This window comes from Apodemus sylvaticus, chromosome 17 (assembly GCF_947179515.1).
Source record: "Apodemus sylvaticus chromosome 17, mApoSyl1.1, whole genome shotgun sequence".
Lineage (NCBI taxonomy): Eukaryota > Metazoa > Chordata > Mammalia > Rodentia > Muridae > Apodemus > Apodemus sylvaticus.
This window is the reverse complement of record NC_067488.1, coordinates 49,101,282-49,124,034: the sequence shown is the minus strand read 5'-3', so window position 1 is coordinate 49,124,034 and position 22,753 is coordinate 49,101,282. Positions and strand designations below refer to the sequence as shown.

General features: G+C 53.3%; 1 protein-coding gene across 1 annotated transcript in view; it reads right to left on the bottom strand.

Moving 5' to 3' along the window:
• Cacna1i (calcium voltage-gated channel subunit alpha1 I) overlaps window positions 1-22,753 on the bottom strand; it is a 97,133-nt gene that overhangs the window by 27,691 nt on the left and 46,689 nt on the right. Inside the window, exons 5-10 of the mRNA XM_052160663.1 lie at window positions 21,499-21,658; window positions 14,560-14,875; window positions 13,202-13,294; window positions 10,344-10,656; window positions 7,209-7,618; window positions 143-294 (exon numbers count right to left, since the gene is read on the bottom strand). Of these exons, the coding sequence (XP_052016623.1) occupies window positions 143-294; window positions 7,209-7,618; window positions 10,344-10,656; window positions 13,202-13,294; window positions 14,560-14,875; window positions 21,499-21,658 (1,444 nt within the window). The remainder of the gene's footprint in view (window positions 1-142; window positions 295-7,208; window positions 7,619-10,343; window positions 10,657-13,201; window positions 13,295-14,559; window positions 14,876-21,498; window positions 21,659-22,753) is intronic.

Genomic DNA, 22,753 nt, shown 5'->3' with positions numbered 1-22,753 from the left:
TATTTCTAAATCACCAGTTTATTCAGCATTTTGATAACTGCCTGCCAGTTATGGTTTCCTTTGTGACTCAGAGGTTTCCTCTGCCGCTTGGGGTTGGGGCCCTCACTGCTGCTCCTCAGTTTCGGGGTGGCAGTGCTGTTACCTGATGATGACAATGATGCTGTCGAAGATGTTGTAAGGGTTCCTCAGGTAGTCAAAGAGCCCGAAGGCAGCCAGCTTGAGGATCATCTCCAGGGCGAACATGCTGGTGAAGACCACGTTGCAGATCTCCAGGATGTTGGTCAGTTCTTCCGGCTGTGGGATGTGTGGGGATGGAGAACATGTGACCCTGGTGAGTCCCTTAGACTCACACCGTGGTCTGTAAGACTTCACAACTGTGCTGCCTTTGGATCCTGTGGGGAGGGGGTTGTCGGCTAGGGAGTAAGGCAGCCCAGGCATGGTGCTGGTATACACTAGGTATACCACCCGTGTCACAGATGGGCCAGCCTTTCACACACTGCCAGAAAATGGAGGACAAAGACAGGGTACCTACTGCATGCTAGAAACAGCCTAGGAACAGGACACCTCCACAGTGGCTCTATGAGAACACCAAGAAGATCATGTCACTAGCTGGTGATCCCAGACACCCCTCCCCCCATTTTTTCAGCCTCAGGTATCCCTCCATCCCTAGATTTGTTTCTCTTGGGATTTTTAAGAAGCAGACAAGAGTTTGCAAATGAGACCATCGAGAACCCTGCTTTGAAACAGACCATGGCACGGGGTAAAGAGAATGGTTCCGGGCATGGCCCCTGCCTCTGATGCTTCCTCTTATTATCCTCAAGTATAGAGTGCACAGCCTCATAGACTCCAGCCTCTGCCTAAGGGTGAGGCAAGGAGCCTCTGCCCCTGCTCTCCCCTCCCTCACTGAAGGGTCTGGCTCATGCTTAACGGGACAGCAATGGCTTCTCCCCGAATCCTGAGAAAGGAACGACTGCTTATCCCTCATTCCCTGAACCTCGAAGCCTGAGAGGCCATTTGACAAGTGAGGGAACTGGCTGGGTGGTGGGCCTGACTTGCACAGAACAACCCAGTAAGAGTGGCCGACTCCACTGCAGCTCACAGAAATCCTGCCTGAGCCGGCTCACTCGCTCACTCATCCATTTGTTCACCCCTGAATGATATCACACAGGTCTTCCCAGAGCCGGCACTGTGCAGGGCCTATGCTCCTGCAAGAGAGATGTCCCCTCTCAGTGGCAGTGTCTCCCTAACACCCACTAAGCTGAGTATGGTTTGGGGGACAGTGTTGGGGAGCCAGGTGGCCTCCTGGAGGAAGTGGAAGAAGAGAGCCGGTGACACAGGGAGCAGAGAAGGGTGACAGAGCCAGGGTAGGAGCTGGGTGACAGGAGGGTACCATCCCCCACTTGTCAGCACCCTAACTCCACACCCGGCCCTTCCACTGCAGAGCACCAGAGAGCCCCAGGGGTCTAACTTTGATCCCATATGGCTTATAAGAAAAAAGAAAAAAATTATCCAGCTGCCAGCTTCCCATCATCTAGTGCCTAGGAAATCCAATAAAGCTGCCAGTTCCTCTCGAGCCCAGATAAAAGGAGAGGGCCCCGTTTCCATCTGTAATTACATTTGACTCTCCAAATGCAAAGGGAGCAGGACCCTGGGAGGGCGTGGGTGTGAGGGACTCTGCGATGCGGCTCACGTGGCCCACCCGAGTCAGAGATGAGAAGGGTAGCGGCTGATGATGGGCCCGAGTCGGCCATGCGCTGGCTCTCAGCCACACACAATGTGTGCATGTTCCCTCCAACCGGGCTCTAGCCACCGCGCTTCAGAAAGGTCAGCAGCTCGCCTCCCTCCTCCCCCGCAACAGCTGTTTTTCCAGGCAGTGCACACCTGTTAATCTTTCTCTAATGGACCATCCATCACTCCCAAGAGCATTTTTTTCCGGGAGAGAGGCAGGCAGATGAATATAGACAAGACAAGTGGGAGGTGGGGGGGGTGAGAGAAGGGAGGGACAGGGAAGATGGGGGATGGGCAGGGGGCAGGGACAGGGGTAGGGCCAGTGGAAGGGATGAGGCAGAGATGCAGAGAGGAACAGAGAAGGGACCAGGATGGATGGACCGACCGACAGGCAGATGACGGTGAGCAGAAGGCAGAGGTAAAAGCCCTGCTACAGACGTGGAGACAGTGCTCTTGGGATGTAGCTTGGTGGGTAGAGTGCTTGTCTAACATGCATGGGGGTCCTAAGTGCGATTGCCAGCACCCCATTAACCTGATATGGTTGCATGCACCTGTAATCTCAGCACTCCCAAGGTCGGAGGCAGAAGGATTGAAAATTCATTGTTGGCTACATATTGGGTTCAAGGCCAGCCTAGGCTACGTGAAATCCTATTTTAGGAAGGAAAGGGGAGTTTGACTGAGACAAAGTAACATGACAGACATCAGAAAGAACTCCAGGAAAGGTGAGATGACATAAAAGTCACAGCAGACAGACAGACAGTCAGACAGATGACAGACAGTGAGACGTCTAACAGGGATGCCCAACATGAGCCCTGTGAAAGAACAGGGGTCCAGGTCAGAAATACCAGTCCATGTCTAGAAGGCACAGGGGACTCATCCTAGCCCAGTACTGGACTTAGTGGCCCCAGGTTGTCCTGTCTTAGGCCACCTCTACAGGGATCCCAGCCTAGCTCCATGGTGACAAAGATGGCAGGTGCCCGCTAAGTTCCTCTCTGGGTGTGCAAGGCACTTTCTATGTACCAGTCATCTGAGCTCCAGTCTTGCCTACACCACCCACACTTAACAGGAAGCGTGTAGCTCAGACAGAAGTTACTGCTCTTGACCAGGCCAAGGTGGAGTCTACCCTGGAGTCAAGTCTCCTCTCTCTGCTCTGAACCAGGTGCCATCACCTGGCCACATTTTAGAAGAAGTGTGTTGCTCAGACATCATTTCCCTCCCACGCCTTCCGTGGCTCTCCACTGTGCTAAGACGTGTCCTTGAGGCCCTCAGTGGATAAGCAGCCCTCCTTGCCCCACGGACTGTCCACCGCACGGACTGTCCACCGCACGGACTGTCCACCACATGGACTGTCCACCACACGGACTGTCCACCGCACGAACTGTCCACCGAATGGACTGTCCACCGCACAAACTGTCCACCACACAGACTGTCCACCGCACAGACTGTCCACCACACAGACTGTCCACCGCACGAACTGTCCACCGCACAGACTGTCCACCGCACAGACTGTCCACCGCACGGACTGTCCACCACACAGACTGTCCACCGCACGAACTGTCCACCACACAGACTGTCCACCGCATGAACTGTCCACCGCACAGACTGTCCACCGCACAGACTGTCCACCGCATGGACTGTCCACCACATGGACTGTCCACCGCACGAACTGTCCACCGCACAGACTGTCCACCGCATGGACTGTCCACCACACGGACTGTCCACCACACGGACTGTCCACCGCACGGACTGTCCACCGCATGGACTGTCCACCACACGGACTGTCCACCGCACAGACTGTCCACCACACAGACTGTCCACCGCATGAACTGTCCACCGCACGGACTGTCCACCACACAGACTGTCCACCGCACGGACTGTCTACCACACAGACTGTCCACCGCACGGACTGTCCACCGCACGGACTGTCCACCGCATGGACTGTCCACTGCACCCTTTGCACGCAGCCTTCCTGAGAGCTCAGGAATCTGCCCCTCCCTTGTCCTTGTCTTCCTAACTGATGGCTTATGGCATCCTCAGTGCTGTCTCTTCCAGGAAGTCCTCCCTGGCTGTGTTCCCTTTCTGTCTCTCTCAAGAGGACCGCGTTAAAATGCCAGGCACTACACCATCTCCTAATCCTCTTCCCGGAGTCACCTTAAACCTAGGTTACTTGATAGGGGCTGCACAACAAGCATTGAGTCACCCATGACTGGCAAGGCCTTGAACACATTCCCCTGGGAGCTGGAACCAAACGGGTCCTACATCTGGGAGTTTGGTAGCAGCCCTAAGCCTCGGGGGATCCCCTCAGCTGCCCACTCCATGACCTTGACCAGCCTTTCACTCACTCTCTACTTTGTCCAGCCTTCACTGAGGCCAAGGTGAGGCCGCAGGATGGCGCTGCCCAGTTTGAGAGGTGTCTCAGCTCTAGTCAGGGATACTTAGGCAGAAACCATTCCAAGTATCCTCCTGGCCTGGGTCCCACCTCTGCTGTCACCGTCCACGGCAGCCCTCTGCACCCCAGAGCCAGCTCTGCTAGCTGTGGGCCAGGTCACTTGGGTAGCCTATGCACCTTCCTCAGTTTCCCCATCTGCCCATCTTGCCTGCCTGCCCTCCATGGCTTTCTATGAAGATGAAGTCCAGAAGCCAGGTTGACCTGACTCCTTTGGTGGTCACACAATTCAGAGATTACCCGAGGGGTGTGGGCCTCTTAAATCTCCTAAAGTCCCCTGGGGATTTCTTCTTTTTTAGTAATGGGAACTGAACCTAGGACATGCTAGGCACGTGTTCTGTCATCAGAACACCCTGCCCCTCTAGGGCATTCTCTCTCTCTCTCTCTCTCTCTCTCTCTCTCTCTCTCTCTCTCTCTCTCTCTCTCTCTCTCTCTCTCTCTCTCCATGAGTCACATGCAAGTCCCTGACTGGCTGACATCCCATCCCCTCCTCCTAGGCCAGTCCTGATAAGCAATATCTACAAATTGTTCCTGGTGACAGCTCTCTGTTATTTGAGCAGCGGTGTCCACGGTAAAGGCCATGAGCATGTGGGCTGAACTGCACAGAATTAGGGAGGCAGGGGTGACATCACCACCTGTCTGTCCCCTTGCAGTGATACAGAGTTCTCTGCAGGCCTGGGTGGGGGGCCCAATGGAAGTGGCGGGGAAGGACCCTGTGATACTCTCCCCTTCCTTCCTGCATGCCATCTGCAGCCCTGGGCCACCTTTCACTGTGGGTGCCACCTCAGTGGGGGACGCTCAAAATAAACCTGGGGGCGGATCAGTTCCCCCGCAGAGAGATGTCTGAGAGCCCAGGGCGAGGAACAAAAATACCAACAGGCCCTGCACAGAGTTCCGCTGAACAATGGCTGCCACTCGGAGCTGCTTTAAAAAGAATGGTTTAAAAATGCCTCCTCCTCCTCCTCCTAGCTTCTTCTTTAATTAATTTTTGAGGCTCCAGACAGCGGATGGTAAACTTACCGAAGCTGGTGGCAGAAGGCTCAAACAAAAAAACCTGCTAGTAATGGCAGAGTCCTAGATGCCTACTAGACACCAGAATCCACACATCTGCCCTTCCTGGTGTGGGGGGCGGAGGTTGTGTCTGACTTATCAGTAGATAGAGACATCAAGTAGGTAAGCATGTGACTTTCCCAGGGCCACCCTGTCTGTCAGCTGCAGAACCAGGGTTGGAACTCAGGCAGTAAACAAACAACATAGCCTCTGAACAGTGGCCTTCCAAGTGTGAAAACAGGAAGCAGTGACTAACAGTGGCTTGGAGATTACTTATGAGGACTCAGGGATACCCTGCTCTCTATTGATCCGGGGCTTAGTAGATTCCCAGTAAGCCCTAAGATAGCCCTAAGCAGGAGACACCGCTCCATTGAGGTTACAGATGAGGAGATCAGGGTAGACCCTCCAAATGACAGGAGCCTCTTCCAACCCGGTGGGGACTCCAGGTGGGTGGTGACTTCAGCATCACGTGACTTCTGCTGTCCCAATGGAAGTGGCTCTGACAGATGGGGAAAGTGTGCTCAATGGGTAAAGATGTAATCAAACAAATGGTTTTTGTTTGTTTCATTGTTCCGAGGTAGAGTTTCTTTGAGTAGTCCTGACTGTCCCGGAACTCACTCTGTAGACCAGGCTAGCCTGGAACTCAGAAGTCCACCTGCCTCTGTTTCTCAAGTGCTGGGACTGAAAGTATGCACAACCACGTCTGGCCAAAAGCAATTTTTTAAGGAAAGCAGGTGCGCTCAAGTGGGATGCTATGAGCTAGAGAAGACCCTGAGCAGACTCAGGACCATGACTGGCCGGAAGTCAAGCTGGAGGCAAAGGAAGAGTTGCCTTGGCTATGGTGCTGCCTTGGAGGGGTTCAAGAAGTCAGAAACCAGCGAGGGCTCAGGTAAACCCACCATTGGGAAACAGCCCTGATTTGTAGTGTCTGCCAATTTCCATGGTGTAAATACTTTCTCCATAACCCATGCCAAACAAGCAACTATTTAACAACTGCTTGCTAAATTCCCAAGTGTGAGAAAATTGGCTCTCACCCACTGGTTCCAATAAGCCAGAGACAGTACGCCTGACTCTGGTATAGCAGGTATAGACACCAGAGCCAGAGGCCCAAAAGTAGCTCTTCCCACAGAGCCTTCCCCAAGAGCAAAACCCTGCTGGGTCTCTGCCTTCTGACAGTCCAGGGCTTTGAGGCAAAGTATAGGCCTCTCCTCTCACCAGCTTCCCCCCTGCAGAGATCCCACCCAGCAGCCCTCCCCAAAGATCTTTTTAATTAAGTCAGAATAGCTGGCAAGCCTGCAGTACCAACTGAGTGTCGGTGGCAGCCCCAGGGGCTACATTTAACTAAATTGAATGAAGCCTATGTTTGGTGAGCTAATGAGCAGAGACAGAAGAGTGTGGCCCACTCCAGGCACCTGAGAGGGCTTTGCAGAATGGCGAAGACTCCAAAGCCAAGGGGGTTCAGGATCCAAATCCCGCTAGGGTATCAACATTGCCGTGGGAAGTGGGTTCGAGCCAGGCTGCTGGCTAGCTGTGGGACCTTGGGTCAGTGGGCTGGGCATAGACAGCTGGCAAGTGGAGCTGCCCCACCAGGCTGAGGAGCAGGCCAAGGAAGCCACACCTCCAAAAAAAGAGATTCTCGGATAGGAGCCAGGGAATAGGGTCATTCCAAATGGTGCCTGGATTTGACAGGCTGTTACCGCAGGAGTGGCCTGCCTATAGACTGCGGACTTCCAGGCAGCCTAGGAGGAAAAGCAGTGGGCCCTGAGTCCTATGCCATCAAGCCTCCGTCATAATCCGCTAACCCTACAGCTACCCCAGCTCATCTGCCTCATGAATGTGGCCTTGGGCAAAGTGCTGAAGCCATATAGAAGGGTTAGACTACTCTAGACAGGATCAGGGAGACCTGGGTTTGCCCTTCCACCCTTGCCCAACCTGAACCCAGGGCTCCACCCCCGCTCTGCCCGAACCCTGTACCCTCACTTGCCTGTTCATGGTGCTCAATGCCCATGCTGACAGTGTTGACCAGGATAGCCATCATGATGCCTCTGTTGAAGTACTTGCTGTCCACGATGCCCCTCAGCTTGGCTCGTGTCTCTCGCCACACATCCCCACACAGTCGGGCTGCCCCATCCTCCTGTTTCTCCTCCTTCCCCAAGCCCGAGGAGACCCCATCCTCACTGCTCTGGGGCCCATCTCCATTGGCTTCCGCTTCCGCAGAGCCACCAGAACCCGAGCCTTCCTGGCCCGAGTCGGTGCTGCCCGGGCCGGAGGGCAGCCTGCCTGCCTCATGCTGGCAGCGAGGGCAGCTGCTGGGGTCAGAGGTCAGAAGAGCAGAGATGGGCTGCACCAGTGTGTGAGGGGTGGGGTCCAGGGGGCTGTGTCGTGGGCATAGCTCTGAAAAGCAAACGGAGGGCAGCATTAGTGTCTAAACCAGGTCCCCACCTCCCCCTGGGACACTGCGTGAAACAAACTGGTCCCACTTTGAGATGACCATCCTTATTAAATACGTGGCAGGCTCATCACACTATTGGTCACCTTTGACCTTGACCTTGGACCTGTCACTCAGTAAATGTTCCCAGGCACAGGTATGGGGATGTGGGGCCTGCAGGTCTAGATGGAGAGTGGATACCCCTCAAAGGAAGCTATAGTGGCTTTGGCATTCCTCACTGTGCCCATCTGTGTGAAGGGAGGAAGTCCGGACGGAGGCAGACTCTGGGAGCTCCCAGGAATTCCCTCCATAACAGTGAGAATCAGCCTAGATTAGGGGCAGGGGTCAGCAAGGGTGACAGCACATAAGGCCTGAGACTTCCAACCCCTGGGCTGGCCTTGGATCTGTGTAAACCATGAGGTGTCGGGAAGGGTTCCCTGCAGCTGGTTTAGCTGCTGCAGCTGCTTCTCCTCCTCCTCCTCCTCCTCCTCCTCCTCCTCCTCCTCCTCCTCCTCCTCCACTTCTTCCTCCTCCACTTCCTCACCCTCCTCCACTTCCTCTTCCTCCTCCACTTCTTCCTCCTCCCCTTCCTCCCATCCTCCTCCTCCCCTTCCTCCCATCTTCCTCCTCCCCTCCTCCTTCTCCTCCTCTTCTTCCTCCTTCCCTCCTCCTCCCCTCCTCCTCTTCTTCTCCTTCTCCTCCTTCTCCTCCTTCTCCTCCTCCTCTTCCTTCTCCTTCTCCTCCTTCTGCTTTTCTTCTTTAATTTCTCTTAGTTTTTAGTTTTTCTATATGTAGCCCTGGCTATCCTGGAACTCACTATGTAGTCCAGGCTGGCCTCAAACTTAGAGCTCTGCCTGCCTCTGCTCCCCGAGTGCGTGTGGCACTACCGCCTGGCTGGTTTCTTCGTTGTGCTTTCCTATGTTATAGTAACCTAAACATTTTGCTTGAATAAGAGAGAAAAAGTGCAGTAAAGAGAAGGGAAAGTGGGAAAGCCTGCACTCCCCTACACTGGCACAGGCCTCTGAGCACTGCAAAGCAACCAGGTACCTAGGTCATCTACTCCAGCCTCGGAGGATCAAAGCCCTTCTCAGACTGCATCAACACTCGCCACAGGAAAGGAGGTGGGAAAGAGGCCTGAGAAGTTGGTGGACTAAAAAGTGTAAAACCTTGCTTCACAGCATTCCAGCCCAAGGGTGGTGGCAACAGCAAGAAGCCGTCCCTATACTCACATCCTCAGGAAGGGAAGAGCTAGCCTTGGCCAGACCCCAGCTCTCCTCTTCACTACTAGGCCAAGCCCTCAGGTCACCTGATACCACATCTAGATGGCAAGTGGACAACTGAGGACAGTGGACAACTGTCTGGTCTTTGCTGATCTTTCCAATTGACAGGGTAAGACAGCTAGGAGCATGGAGTCCACTAGCCAGGGCCTCAGACAGCAACTGTCAATCCCAGGCACAAACTCATAGATCCCGTGAGCTCTGCCCTGGAGGGGGAAATGGGAGGCCCCATCAGGGTGGTCAAGGTCACAAGGAGAACAGGACATGCCATGCCCGAGCTGCTCCGAGGAACAGTCCTGGAGTCTGCTAACTTCTCTGCGGTAGCTAGGAGAAAGCAGACCAAACCCAGAGCTCCCCGGTAGCTCTGGGTGGCCTCCTCTTAGGGTTGTGTGCATTTGCAGCTAGACACAGACACTCCGCAAGGCCCAGCCCCTCTGACGCTCCATACGACTGAGTCTTACAGGGACACACAGGGCCCCTTAAATGGCTCCCTCATCTCCTTGGGTCTTGGCTTCCCATCTGAAAACCAGAGACATGGTTTCCAGTCTGCTTCGTTTTCAGGGCTATTTCTTGAAAGAAATAAGCTAAGGAATCTCTCTCTATCTCTCTCTGTGTGTGTGTCTGTCTGTCTCTGTCTCTGTCTCTGTCTCTGTCTCTCTCTCTCTCTCTCTCTCTCTCTCTCTCCTTGCAACAGGGTCTCATGGAGCACACACTGGTCTTAAACTCACTATATAGCTAAGGACACCCTTGAGCTTCTGATCCTCCCGCTCCACGTCCCAAGCTCCAGGACTGCTACCATGCCGGGGCTTGAACTAGAGTTTTCTCGCATGCTCGGCAAGCACACTGGCAACTGCACTGTAGACCCGCCCCAGAGAGCATCCTTTCTAAGCTAAACACCAATCTTACATAAACAGCCTAGCACCACTCAAACATGAAACAGGAGCGGAGCGTGGGGACGAGGGTCCCTGTGTGCCATGCTGTGTACTGCTCCTTGTGCCAGGGGCCTGAGGTCATTACTCAGGTGTGCTGGTGAGCAGGGAACAGCCAGGGTGAGAGATGACCCGTGTGTCCACAAAGAGGGAAGCTAGTCTCGCAAGGCTGTGAACAAATAGCTTGACTTTCAAGTATAGGTTTGAGGGAATGGCACCCAGGTTTGCCTGCAAAACTTGGAAGAATTCCTCCAGGGAAAGGAGGAGCCCACCCAGGCTAGACAGAGATAGGAGCAAGAAGTGAGCGGAGCAGATGAGTTCTGGACGGGCCATAAAGGAAACAGTGTGGCCTGAAATGAACCCTTGGGATCCCACATCTGACTGATGTGGACACTTCCCGTTCCAGCAGGCATGATCCACCTGCACTATTGCCATTATGAGACCCCAGATCACGGCGCATGGGCTGCAGAGTCAAGGCCACTTACTGCAATGGCTGGGTTCCTTGGCATGGGGCCCAGGCTTGGCAGGGGCTGGTGTCCCCGGACCTGTGGCCTGGCGCCGGCTCTGCAGGGCCTGGTAGAGGCCCAGGGCACGGCGCTTGGCCTTGCGAAGGATGTGACAGACATATTGGAAGATCTCCTCATAGCAGTCGCCGGGCTCAGCATAACTGGCCACTGTGCTGGAGGATAGGTAGCGCTGGCGTTGCTCCAGCATCAGCCGGTGCTCCCGTTGCTTGGTCTCGGAGAACTGGGTTGCTATGACAACGAGGCACAGGTTGATCATGAAGAAGGAGCCCACCTGTAACCAACAGGAGGAAAGGACAGGAACAGGGACAGTGGGGACAGATAAGTAGACAGAGGGGTAGAACAAGCAAGGTGGGGGTATGGGAGAAGGGGACAGAGAGATGGAGAAAGAGTTAGCAAGAGGAGGAGACAGAGAGGGAAGCCAGAGAGAGACAGGAGAAATGGGAGGGGGGAGGGGACGGATCAGAGATGCAGAGGAGAGGAGAGAAGACAGAGCAGAAAGAAAGACAGCAGGACAGAGGACAGCCAGGGTACGGAGAGTCAAAGACATAAAGAGTGTGGGAAAGGACGGGGAAAGGATGGGAGAGGGGAGAAGGGAAGAGAAGAGAAGGGGTGGGAGAGACAGAAGGAGAAAGAACAGAAATGGGAGCACATGAGAGAGATGTATATCAGGGGTAGGAACAGACAGACAGAGGACAGGGGAAATGGAGGGGCCCAGAGAGACAGAAACACAGACACAGATACACAGGTGGGACAGGAAAAGATCACTGAGTCCTTGCAGGGGAAGCCACAGCCTAGGTGACTTCCCAAGTCCAAGCCCTGGCCCCATCAGGACCAAGACCCAGCCAGACTACCAACCCATGTAGGACAGATGCTGGAGCCGAGAGGATAGCCACAGTCCCTCCAGTCACCGAGGTCCTGAGTCCTACTCAACAGCCTGGACTTGTGCTTAGAAGGGGAGGCAGAGCTAGGTGCCCCCTTCTGTATCCCATCTAACTATTCCAGGACCAGTCACCCCTCCCCCTGATATTCGCTAACCCCGAAAGAGCCTGGCAGGAAAGATGTGGCCCCCAGCCTTCTGGGACATCACCAACAGGAACATACAGATGGCTGCCCCTTCCCGTCACATATAACTGAAGAGCTAAAGAGGCACAGGGCTTCCTGGTCCAGAGGACTCTGGGAAATAGCCTGCTTCTTAGACAAAAAGCATTTCCATAGCATTTCCCAGAAAGCTGTTCTCCCCTGGGCTGGTTAGAGACGCGGAAACCAGAGAGATTAGACCTGCGCTCTGTAGCTCATCATCCCTAAAAGGCTCCTACCTAGTCTTCGCTCAACAGTGGTTGCCCTGGGTGACCCAGGCAGGCCTCATCCTCTCTAGACCTCTGTTCCCCATCTGTAAATTGGGAGGCTAGAGCAAAGTGGGCCTGGGACTTTTCTAACCAGAGACTGGAAGCTGTGTGTGAAGACTGAAGCCCCCCATCAGCCTGCTGATGGCATCCTCTGTCTTAAGACAGGGGCACTTGGGTACCAAGTGCCCCCAACAACATCACGGCACATTTACTGGGCACTTACTGGAGAGCAGGTATAGGCAGGCTCCTGGCTGTGTCCCAGCCAGCCCTCCTCCTCACCTAGGAAGCAATCGCGGCCACTGACCCATCTCATGGAATCTGAAGAGCCTGTCTCAAGTCCTACTAAATGACTTCCTGTGGGAGAGGACTGAGCCTTCTGTCTTCCGACAGCAAGTCACCCACACACCTGTCCTCTCCAGCTCCTCCAGCTTCCGTCAATCATGATACTTAAGCTTCTGTATGTCACTGTGACCTCTCAGCTCTTCTTTCCCAGAGACTGGATCCCTGCTCTGCCACAACAACTCAGTCCATCTTTTCTGGATGTTCTGTTGAAACTAACTTAATGAAGAGCCTGAAATCTGGGCCCTTCTCTCTTTCATCTGGTTTCTCCTGAGTCCGAGGCCCTAGGCTCCCCAGGAAATCACTGGAGCTGTATCACCGCAGGCGTGGCACCGGTCAGCAGCCGGTCAAACTTGCCTTCACCCGCCACCAGGAAGCTAGAGAAGGCAGCCTTCATGTGGGGACTGAACACAGCTCTCCCAGAAGCTTGACCTCTGTGGACTGTGCTAAGGCAGAAAGCCACCAGTATGCAGGACAAGGTGGACATTGGAAAGCACAGACAGAAAGTGCTGGACTATGAGGCAGATAGATCCCTGCCTCTATCACCTGGTCACACACAGAACTGCAGAAAATCTAGAGTTCAAAGACCTGCCCAGAGCTCCACCAGGACGCTACCAAGGCCAACCTCCTACCCTGTGTCATATCCAGGGACGAGCCCCAGGCAGCCAGTCAGAGCATCTTGTCTACTCCAGGAAAAATGGGGACCAGATGGAACCCCTGAGAAGCTCCATTCTGGAACTATACCCCCAGCTAAGGCCATGAAAAAATGCATTCCTAGGGATTCAGGCAGAGAGAGACAAGCAGGAGCAGCGGGGTAGATGCTAAAGGCTAGAGATAAGAAATGATAGAGAGACATGATAGATGCTTCCAGCCACAGCCCTGAGAAGCCCCTTCAATCACCAGCTGGGGCTGGTTGACTACATTTAAAAATATCCCTTTCTCGGGATGAATTGCCTCTTCCTTCTCCTCCTCCTCCTCCTCCTCCTCCTCCTCCTCCTCCTCCTCCTCCTCCTTTTTCTGCCCGTGTCCCCTAGTCCTGAGGGTTCCCTGGGGGACTGCACACCCCTCCCCTCCCTCTCCACCCCCACCTAGAACCACGGTCCATGGTCCTGAACTTGCCCTGATACTTACTATGATGAGCAGGATGAAGTAGATGAAGTTGTAGAAAGAATGTGCGTCCATCACATAGTACATGATCTCCACCCAGCCTTCCAGAGTGATCACCTGCAGCGGGCATGAGGACAGGGGCAGAGGCTGAGACGCAGGCCCTCCTGTGCACCAGGAATTGAGACAATCCCCAAAAGGGGTTGGGGTAGGGAGCAGCATGGGTAAGGAAAACCAAGGCTCCAAGAGATACCGATGTCATTGACCCACATCTCACTGCCAAACAGGAGGGGAGCAGACACGCCTGTCCTCTCTTGCTCAAAGGCCCGCCCCTGGGGGTGGGCACACAAGCTGAAGAAGCAGAGAGATCTGGCTCACTAACACTGATGACAGAACCCCTGGCCCAGCTGAGACGTGGATTAGCTGACCATTCCCTTCCTGTCCCCCACAATGCCATCCAGACACTAGGAGCCATCTGAGGAAAGACCGGCTTCCCAGGGCCTCCCCAGACCTGCCTTATCTTTGCTTGTTGCAATGCACTGAGTAGCCTCCACCTGCTGGGCTGACCAACCAAGAGACCCAAAATGGTTGGCCATGGGTTCGGCTCTGAATACCAGATACAGCCCTTGCCAGAGCAGAGTGGGAACCCCCTTCCTCCCCTTCTTCCTTCTGAAGATGGCAAAACCTCCCTACACAGGGGCTGGCTCCCCTGCTCACAGCGTCTGGCTTATTGTCAGGCACCCTGAATAATGAGGTAATGAGTCTCCTGGTGCAGTGCGCCCAGTATGAAGAGTATGCCCATAATGAAGAGGAGAAGACTGAGGCAGGCATGCCAGGCAAGACCCCATGTCCTACAGACCCAGTTTCCTGAACAACCCCGCCCAGACCCTCCAGAGTACGCAATAGAGTAGGCACAGAGTCTGCACAAGGCGGTATAATGGTCAGAACGTGAGAGCATTTCCTATGTACTTCCAATCAGACTCCGCCCAGGCCTGGCCTTAGGTGTCACCCCTCTAGGAATGACATTCCTCACCCTGCTTTGGCCCCGCCAGCCTTACCATGGAGCACTCTGTGAGGACTACTCCTTGCTACAGCTCAGCCCATGTCTCTAAGGAGCACGGGCTTTGAGGTGATTCCAAGTGAAATGAAATCTTGATTTGTTGTTTAGCCGCTGCTTACTCCTTGCCCAACAGGCACGTTTCCTTCCTCTGAACCTTGGGCTTTCTGCCTGCCAAGCGAGCAGGGTGACGCCTATACCAAGGGCATGTTGGCCCGAGCTCAGGAAGAGGGTGACGAAGTCCAGCTCAAGGCTTCGCCTGCTGAATGAGGTTGCCAACCATGCCACCCGCTGCTGGCGGACCAGTCCTGGGCCTGAATGTTCTCACCTGGAAGATCACGATCCAGGCATAGCCAATGTTGTCAAAGTTGATGGCGCCCTTGTGAGGGTTGGCGTTGCCCGTGCGGCAGACGTTGTAGTAGCGATTCCAATTGACACAGAGGCCGCTGGCATTGAGGTCTTGGCGCCCCGCCCCGAAGTCATAGACATCGTCTTTGGACAGGCAGCACTCTCGACCCTGCTCCTTGAGTGGGGGGATCTCGTGGCAGCCCATGATGCCATTGTCCCCCGACAGGGAGCAGATGAAGGGCATCTCGTCATCCTCCTCTGGTTGGTAATAAGGGGGCAGGGCCACATCCCCTTGTCTGCCACAAAAAAAGAACAGGTCAAAGGGCAACGGGGAAGGGTCACTGCCAGGTGTACCAGCTAGAGAGGCCATAGTGTGGCAGGATTAGCCCAAGGCCACATCACCACCTCCAGGCCCAGGAACACATAGTCCCCTCCTGAGACACCATTTCCCACTTCTGTTATGATTACAAAAGTACTGACAGGTCTGTTGTGATCCCTTTTTGTGGTTCCCTCCTCTGAAGAGCCTTCCCTGAAGGAGCCTCCCTTCCACAGAGCTAAGCCAGGGCTCCCTGAGGGACTCTGTGGCCTGGGCCAGACACTAGCCAGCTGCCTGGCTGGATCAGGCCACATAGTTTAGACAAGACTGAGTGCTCAGTTAGCCACTAAGTTTCACTGAGCCAGCAGGTGAGGGAGTGTGTGGTCCTGGGCTGAAATCTCTTCCCTCCTTGGGTTACCTCATCTATGACATTTGCTCATAAGCTCCACTTTGCCCACCACATAATCACAAATGAAACCCCCTTTGTGATTTTATCTATGGGACCCAGCTAGATGGATCAAATAGGGATCATCCAGGCAGGGTTTAAAATTAAAAGGATGAGCAGAAACTAACCCTACAACAGGACTCTGAGACTGTAGTAAGGAGCCTAGTGTGTGTTTTACACGACTGGGGCCCTTAGTAGGGACCATAACCCATAGAGACAGACTTGTATCTTAAGGTAAACACAGAAGCCAGCACTCGGGAGTCTGAGGCAAGAGGATTGTGAGTTTGGGGCTAGCCTAGGCTAAGTGTTGAGTTCCTGATCAACCTAGACTGGATAACAAGTTGTTGTCTCTTCTTTTATTTGTTTGCTTGGTTGCTTGGTTGCTTGAGACAGGCCTCATGTAGGCCATGCTGTTCTCAAACTTTCTATACTAACAATGACCCTAAACTCTAGATCCTATGGTTTCTGCCTCCTGAGTGTTAGGTTGGGATTATAGGTGCATGCCAGTACACCTGTATGGAAATGATATGTCAAAAATCATTAACTTAATTCATTTAAATACAAAAAAAAAGGCAAACAAATTTAGGGTGGTGGTGACGGCGGTGTGGATAGACACCTTTAATCTCAGTACTTAGGAGGCAGAGGTAGGCAGATCTCTGAGTTCAAAGTCAGGCTAGTCTATATATCAAGTTCCAGGATAGCCAAGGATACACAGAAAGACCCTGTCTCATAAAACAAAAAACAAAACAAAAACCCCCAGCAAATAGAAGTAACACCAACACTGCTTCCTCTCATCTGAATGGCCACCTCGAGGTTTTATAACACAGTGTGGGAAGAACAGGTGTAAACAGACAACCACACCATTGGCGGGAGCACAAACTGCACCACCCTTGAGGAAGACAATTCATCAACATCCTTTTAACGGTCAAAACGTTACAACCAACCACACAAAGGCTCGCGACCACCTGCTTCCAATAAAGACATCACTTTGATCCCCTGCAGAAAGGCTGGACTCTGCCACACATGGCTGTGGGAAGACTGAACACCCACTGAATAAATCAATCTTGATGTCAATTGGTCCATCACATACCACACGCAAAATTCTTTGTGATGGAATAGACGAGACAGAAAGAAGAATCCAGAGATAGAGAATGTTTTTCTGACTTTAGGCTCTAAGATTTGTTCACTAGCAATGCTTGAAGGAAAAAAAAAAAGATTGTAAAGCTGAAGAGGCTTGGGGGGGGGAGGGGCACGTTTTTCCAGCTCCAAACGCCATTAGCAGAGTTAAACAGCCACTCCTTAGGACTCCTACCTATGAGCGAGCACACTGCTATTACTTACCCAACTGTCAATTTGGGTCATTTCTAGGTATGGGGTCCTTATGACTCAGAATCATTCTTGCCTATGTGCTTGAGTGGGTGCAAACCACCCTTCTTTCCTCTGTGTGTGTGTGGGGGGGGGGGGGTTGGGGGGACGGTGTTTGTTCTTTCAACCCAAGGTGACCTCTAACGAGGTCCCTGCCAAAGCGCCCTGAACACAGGAATTGTGGGTGAACCACCACTCGCAGCTAAAGCTCAATGGCTCTGATTTTTTTTCTCTTTGCAGTGCTGAGGACTGAATCCGGGGGCCTCGTGCAAGCCAAGACAGCCAAGACCAGTCGAGCTACCCCCTCAGCCCAGTCCAGCCAGCCTTTCTTCTGAGCAAAGCCCCCAGGGCACTCCTGACAAGCTGAGGGTGTGTTTAGCCTTGGGTTTGTCCAGCCTCCCACAGTGAATCCTGAAACCACCCTGAAGATCCACTGAGACCTCCCGGAACACAGCGGAACATCACCTGCTCTGTATCGGCAGCAATTACTGGCCCTTCTCTTTTTAACTATCCTGGCGGCTGCCTTTTCAGTTACAACTCCCTTAAGACCTAAAAGAAGATGAGCCTTTTCAGACACTCACCTGCTACTCTTGTAGCCCCTTGGGAGGTCTCTAGTAAGGTCCTCTGGACTAGTTTCTAATTAGATCATCTTTGGCTTTCTTATCAGTTTATAGTCTTTCTTTATATGGTCTGAACTTGAGATCTCTGATGGATACAGGTATTGCAAAGTTTTGTTTTAAGCTGTTCTTTTCCAGACTAAATCACTCCTGCAAACCTACAGACATCTTAGTCATGCAATAGAGTTGGAGCTCACTGTGGACATCGACCCAGATGGGAGGCGGTCTCCCAGCTCCACAAGTGAAGGACGGAAAGACTCAGGAGACCCGGGACTTGGGTCAGTGCAGCTAGCACTGAGGGGTGATTGATGGCCATCGGTCATTACTGGAGACCCTCCTGCCAGTCTTTGCCCTGGTGCTCTTCTACCAGCCCCCACTCTATGAACTCAGAAACCAGAGGCTTCTGAGCCTGCAACCAGACACCAGTTCAGATGACTAGACAATAATGCGGACAGCCCAACCCAGTTCCCATACTTGTGCACCCCCATAATCCTTCCTCCACTGTAGTGGGGTATGGCTGAACCCCTCCTGGGGTTCCCCATGGCTCTGCTGGTGCCAGCCTTAATTGGTCAAGGGCTTGTCTTGCATTAGGACCTGAGTTCAGATCCCCAGTACCCACAAAAAAACTGGTCATGATGATACGTGCCTATAACTCCAGCACTAGGAAGCCGAAGACCTGAGGGCTCCTAGAGCCTGCTGGCCAGCCAGTCTAGCCAAATTGAGAAGTTCCATTTACTTAATTAAATGGGGATCAATCAAGGCAGATCCCCCAAACATTGGCCTCGGGGCTCCACACACATGCACACATGAACGCACTGGCACACATACACATTCACACAAACCAACAAGTCAGGATAATATGCTTCCCCCACAGGATGTTGGGAAGGTAAATGAATTAGTCCTGTGAGAACAAGGCCCCGCAGGGACAAGCCACCCTGTGAACACCAGCTGTCGTTCTCCCAGGACCAGATTCAGGCCTACGCTGCCATTCAGGGTGCATTTATTAAGGGCTATCATACGTCAGCTGTGGCGCCAGACTGCGGTGAGCTCACACATCCCCATGGTTCCAGGTGTCGTTTCAGTGCCTTCTCAATAAATGAACAGGGGCACTCCCTCCCACCAGGCGCATCCCAGATACATGGTGCCTGCCACACAATGGTTCAGTGCTTCCTAGGGTCAGGCACGAGCCTAAGGTTCTACATGTTTTAATTTGAGTCATTCTCAAATCACCTCTGCAGTAGGGAAACTGAGGCAGAAAGTTGCTGAAGTCATGAGGCTAGCAAGTGGCAGACGCAGAATTTGACCCTGAAGTCCAGACTTCTTTGCCCCAGCCTCCGCCTGCATGGCAGCATTGGGAGAGGTTCTGTCACAAATTAACTCCTACCTCAGTTCCCACCCATTATCCAGCAATCATTCTTGACCTTTCAGGTTCAGGTCAAAGTGGCATCCGTAGACATCCCAGAAGTCCTTTCTTCTCAGCCCAGCACCCTAAATCCAAACATTTAGGTCCTTTATCCTCCTAGGGTCAAGACCAAGACACAATGCAGAGCCTGTCCTTGGAAGTGGCAGGCAAATGTTTGTTAGAACATCCATACTCTGATGTTCTAACAGGCAGAAAGGGAACCTTTCCCTGTTCCCTGAGTAAGTCCCTCTCTAGGTCTCTATCTGTAGAGCAATAGCTTGGACTGAGGTTCCTGGAGGGCCCAGCATGCAGCTCTGTGTTCTGTCTCGGGAGGGTCTTGCTCTACCCAGCCTGCATGGCTCAGGAGTTTGTTCACAGAGTGTCTGACCAGGGGCTGGAGGTGTGGTTTGAGGCCTCCAGACAACAAGCTGGTGGGTAAATAAGCCAAGAGGACAAGGGGAATTCCCCACTGAGTGCCTGTTGCTCCTGTCCCTGGCTCACCAGATCCTGAGCTGAGGTCTGCTCAGAGCCCATCTGTCTGAGCCCCAGGAAGGACCTACTTCTTTGTTAGCCTTCCTTACCAGCTGCTCTGCCGCCTGCTCTGAGCCAGGTCTTTTGAGTTGCGGTCTGACCCCACCTTCCTCTATGGGGGCTGCAGACCTGGGATAACCTTGGCCTTGCTCTCTGCCTAAGCCTGGAATTTACCAACCTCGTTCTCCCTAAGTACAGTCATCCCCTGACCAAGTGGGACCTGTCAGTCAAGGCCTGCGGCCCTGAGAGCAGTGGGACTCGGAGCTCCGGAGAGTCATCTGGCTTGCCAACCATGTCTCCATTAATGCTCGCTGGCTCCTATCACGTTTGGAGCTCCTCTTCTAGGTGGACCAGCCACACTGGCCCAAAGTGGGGCCCAGGCGTGCCCACAGCACTCTGCACCCATCGGCCCTCGTCACAGCCAGAGGGCTGCAGCCACCTCTCGGTGCCCAGTCAGGACAAGGAAGCAGCCAACCAGTAAACAGCACATAAACTCTCCTGCTGCATGGCCAAGGACAACCAGTCTTCTTCCCTACATGCCTCTGTGCAGGATTACTGCTCACTTATCCATGCTCCCATTCATTCATTCATTCATTCATTCATGCTATTATCCACATTTTAATCAGCCCCTCAGTCATTCATTCATAGTGAACAGGCACTGTTGTAAGTCTTGAGAGAAGAGTGAGGACCAATCTTTCCTAGTCTAAGGGAGAACACGTGTCCTATAGGGTCCCTGAAGTCCAAGTATGTAATTACTCCAGGGACCCCAAACACTCAAGCTGATTGATAAATGGGATCGCTGCAGGAAGATTGGCCAATGAGGAAGCTTAGCAGACAATATGGTTGCTGGTTGGGGAAGAGACAGCAATCCTCCAGCAGAAGGTGACATGATAGTAAGACAGGGCCAGCCACAGATCCACATGGGACAGGGAGGGCACGGGTGGATGATGAGCCCCAATGCCGACGCCAATGCTGCTCTCTGAGGGACTGCCCCTCTTCCTGCCCCTGACAACTCAGGACTGCCCTCTGTGAAGCACTTGCACAAGTATAAAAGCCCCTTGCTCACTATCCACAGGGCCTCCACCCAACAAGGTGCCCCTTCTCTGGCCTACTCAGGTACCCAGTGCTCCCCCACAGCACAGTGAAGGGTAGGAAGACCAGCCCCTACCCAACCTTGACCTCCTGTTCCATCACATTGTCCCTAATGTTCCAAACCCTGAAAAGGGAGCCTCATCCCAACTCATGTAGTACCCGTCCACTGCCGCACTCAGAAGAGATACTCAGTCTTGGCAACAGACCAAACCCTAGCGTAGGCGCCCTCGATCAACGAAGGGCAGGCCCTGGATACATCTGCCAGGTTAAAACAGGTTAAATCATTCTTCCGTTTCAACCTCTGTGGGCCCTGGAACACAGGAGCAGCCCAGTGGAAACCGGAAGCTGATGCACCCTTACCTCCAAACAGACAGTGTGCGCATATGCTCTGGGTTGCTGTCACCACTTGGGAAGGAGGGATTCTAAAGACGTCATTAAGAGAAACTAAACCCATCTTTTAAGCAGCTCTTGACACTCTGCCTGGAGGGGCGCCTGGCTCCCACTCCAGACCTGCAGCAGGATGCGAGCTGATCCCATTATGTCACTCCCACACAGCCCTCCTCGGCTTCTAGAACTTTCTCTCCTTCTAGTGTCCAAACCTCCCTCTCTCCTTATATCCAGCCTTCCCGAATTGGCTGCTCCTACTTTGTTGGCCCAGTTCTCAGTTAGCAAATGAGTTAGCAAGAGGCAGGTCAGAGTCAGAAGGAACAGAGTGGGTTGGGGATGGCGGAGAAGTGGGGAATGCTGGCCAGGTTGGTTCTATGTTGACAGAAGCTAGGGTCTTCTGAGATGAGGGAATCTTAATTGAGAAAATGCTTCCCTTGGCTTGGCCTATAGGCTAATCTGCAGGGCATTTTTTCTATTGATAACTGATGTGGGAGAACCCAGCTCACTGGTGGTCCTGGATTCTGTAAGAAAGCAGGCGAAGCCAGCCATGCAGAACAAGACGGTAAGTGGCGCCCCTCCACAGCCTCTGCCTCAACTCCTGCCGTCAGGTTCCTGCCCTGCTTGAGTTCTAGTCCTGACTTCCCTAGACGAACTGCAAGTTATAAGATGAAAGAAACCCTTTCCTCCCCGAGGTGCTCCTGGTCCCAGTGTTTTATCAAAGCAATAAAAAAGCCTAATTAAGATGGGGTGGAGGGGGGACTCACATGGTGAAGTTCTCCTCCAGGAAGCAGCGGTTCCGCAGCAGGCCGGCCCAGAGCTGCACGCCGATGATGCCGAAGATGAAGAAGACGAAGAAACACAGCAGGAGCACGTTTCCCAGCATGGGCAGCGTGTCGAGCAGCAGGTTCACCAGGATCCGCATGCCTGCGAGAGGAAGGGCCGAGGAGGAGGCATCAGAGAAGCAAGAGGAGCAGGCCGCGAGGCTGAGGGGAAGCTGGAGGACAGATGGGGTCCGACTCCAAGCCTTCTGGGAGCCTCTCTCCTCCATGTCTGCCCCATGCCCATAAAGCCAGGAAAATGTCTCTGGTCCCTACTGCACTTCCATGAGATCATGGGTGAGAGCACACACTTAGGGAGCCCCATTTTAGGTGCTGAGTGCTCTCCTGAAGACGTGTGCAAACAGGCTCTCCTTCCACCTCCATAGTAACCCCTTGAGGCTGGCAATATCAGTTCAAAGTTCAAAGGGCCAACAGGAACTCTTCGCTCGACATCTTCCCGGCTAGGTAGCAGAAGGATGTGGATTTAAACTGTTGCCTGATACTGAGTCTACCCCTCTTTCTATGGCCGACCCTTTTCCCTATGCAGCTAGCTCACCCTAACAATCTCCTATCACCTGCCTCAGCCTGGTGGAATCTCACTCTGTGGAGCCTTGCCAGCTTTCTCTTTCCAGAGCATCCAATCCTCCGTGCTCCAGGCAACCTCAGCCTCTCCTAGCCTAGGCTGCCCTGTACAGTTACAGTTTGTATGTTGTGCGGCCCTCGGAGGTCCCTTTGGCATCAACATCTAACCCTAATAAATACCCATCTGTCTGTATACTTTCCTGTCCTATCTACTGGGCTGTCGGCTCCTGCAGAACAGGGTCTGTGTCTGAGTCACCTCAATAGTCCCAGAAGCCACCAGGGCCTAACCCAGAAGATAAGCTTTGTTGACGTTTGCTGGATGGCTGACTGACTGCTCGTGTACAAGACTGGGAAAGAGGGGAAGATTGGAGGGGAGAGGGTCGAGAGATGATGACAGGTAGGAGAGTTGGTCCTATTGGACTTTGATTGATCCCAGCGTGGCGCTGAGGTAGTTATTAATGAGGCTAATTATCATGGATTTGCATCGCAAACTTGGTGTCGAGTGATTTCCAATCAATAATTAATGTCCACCCCCATCTTCCCTCCCCACAAAACTAGGTCAGCGTCCTCTCAGGAAAAGCAATGGGGCTCCCTGGCAAGCTGCGTCATCCGACTGAGA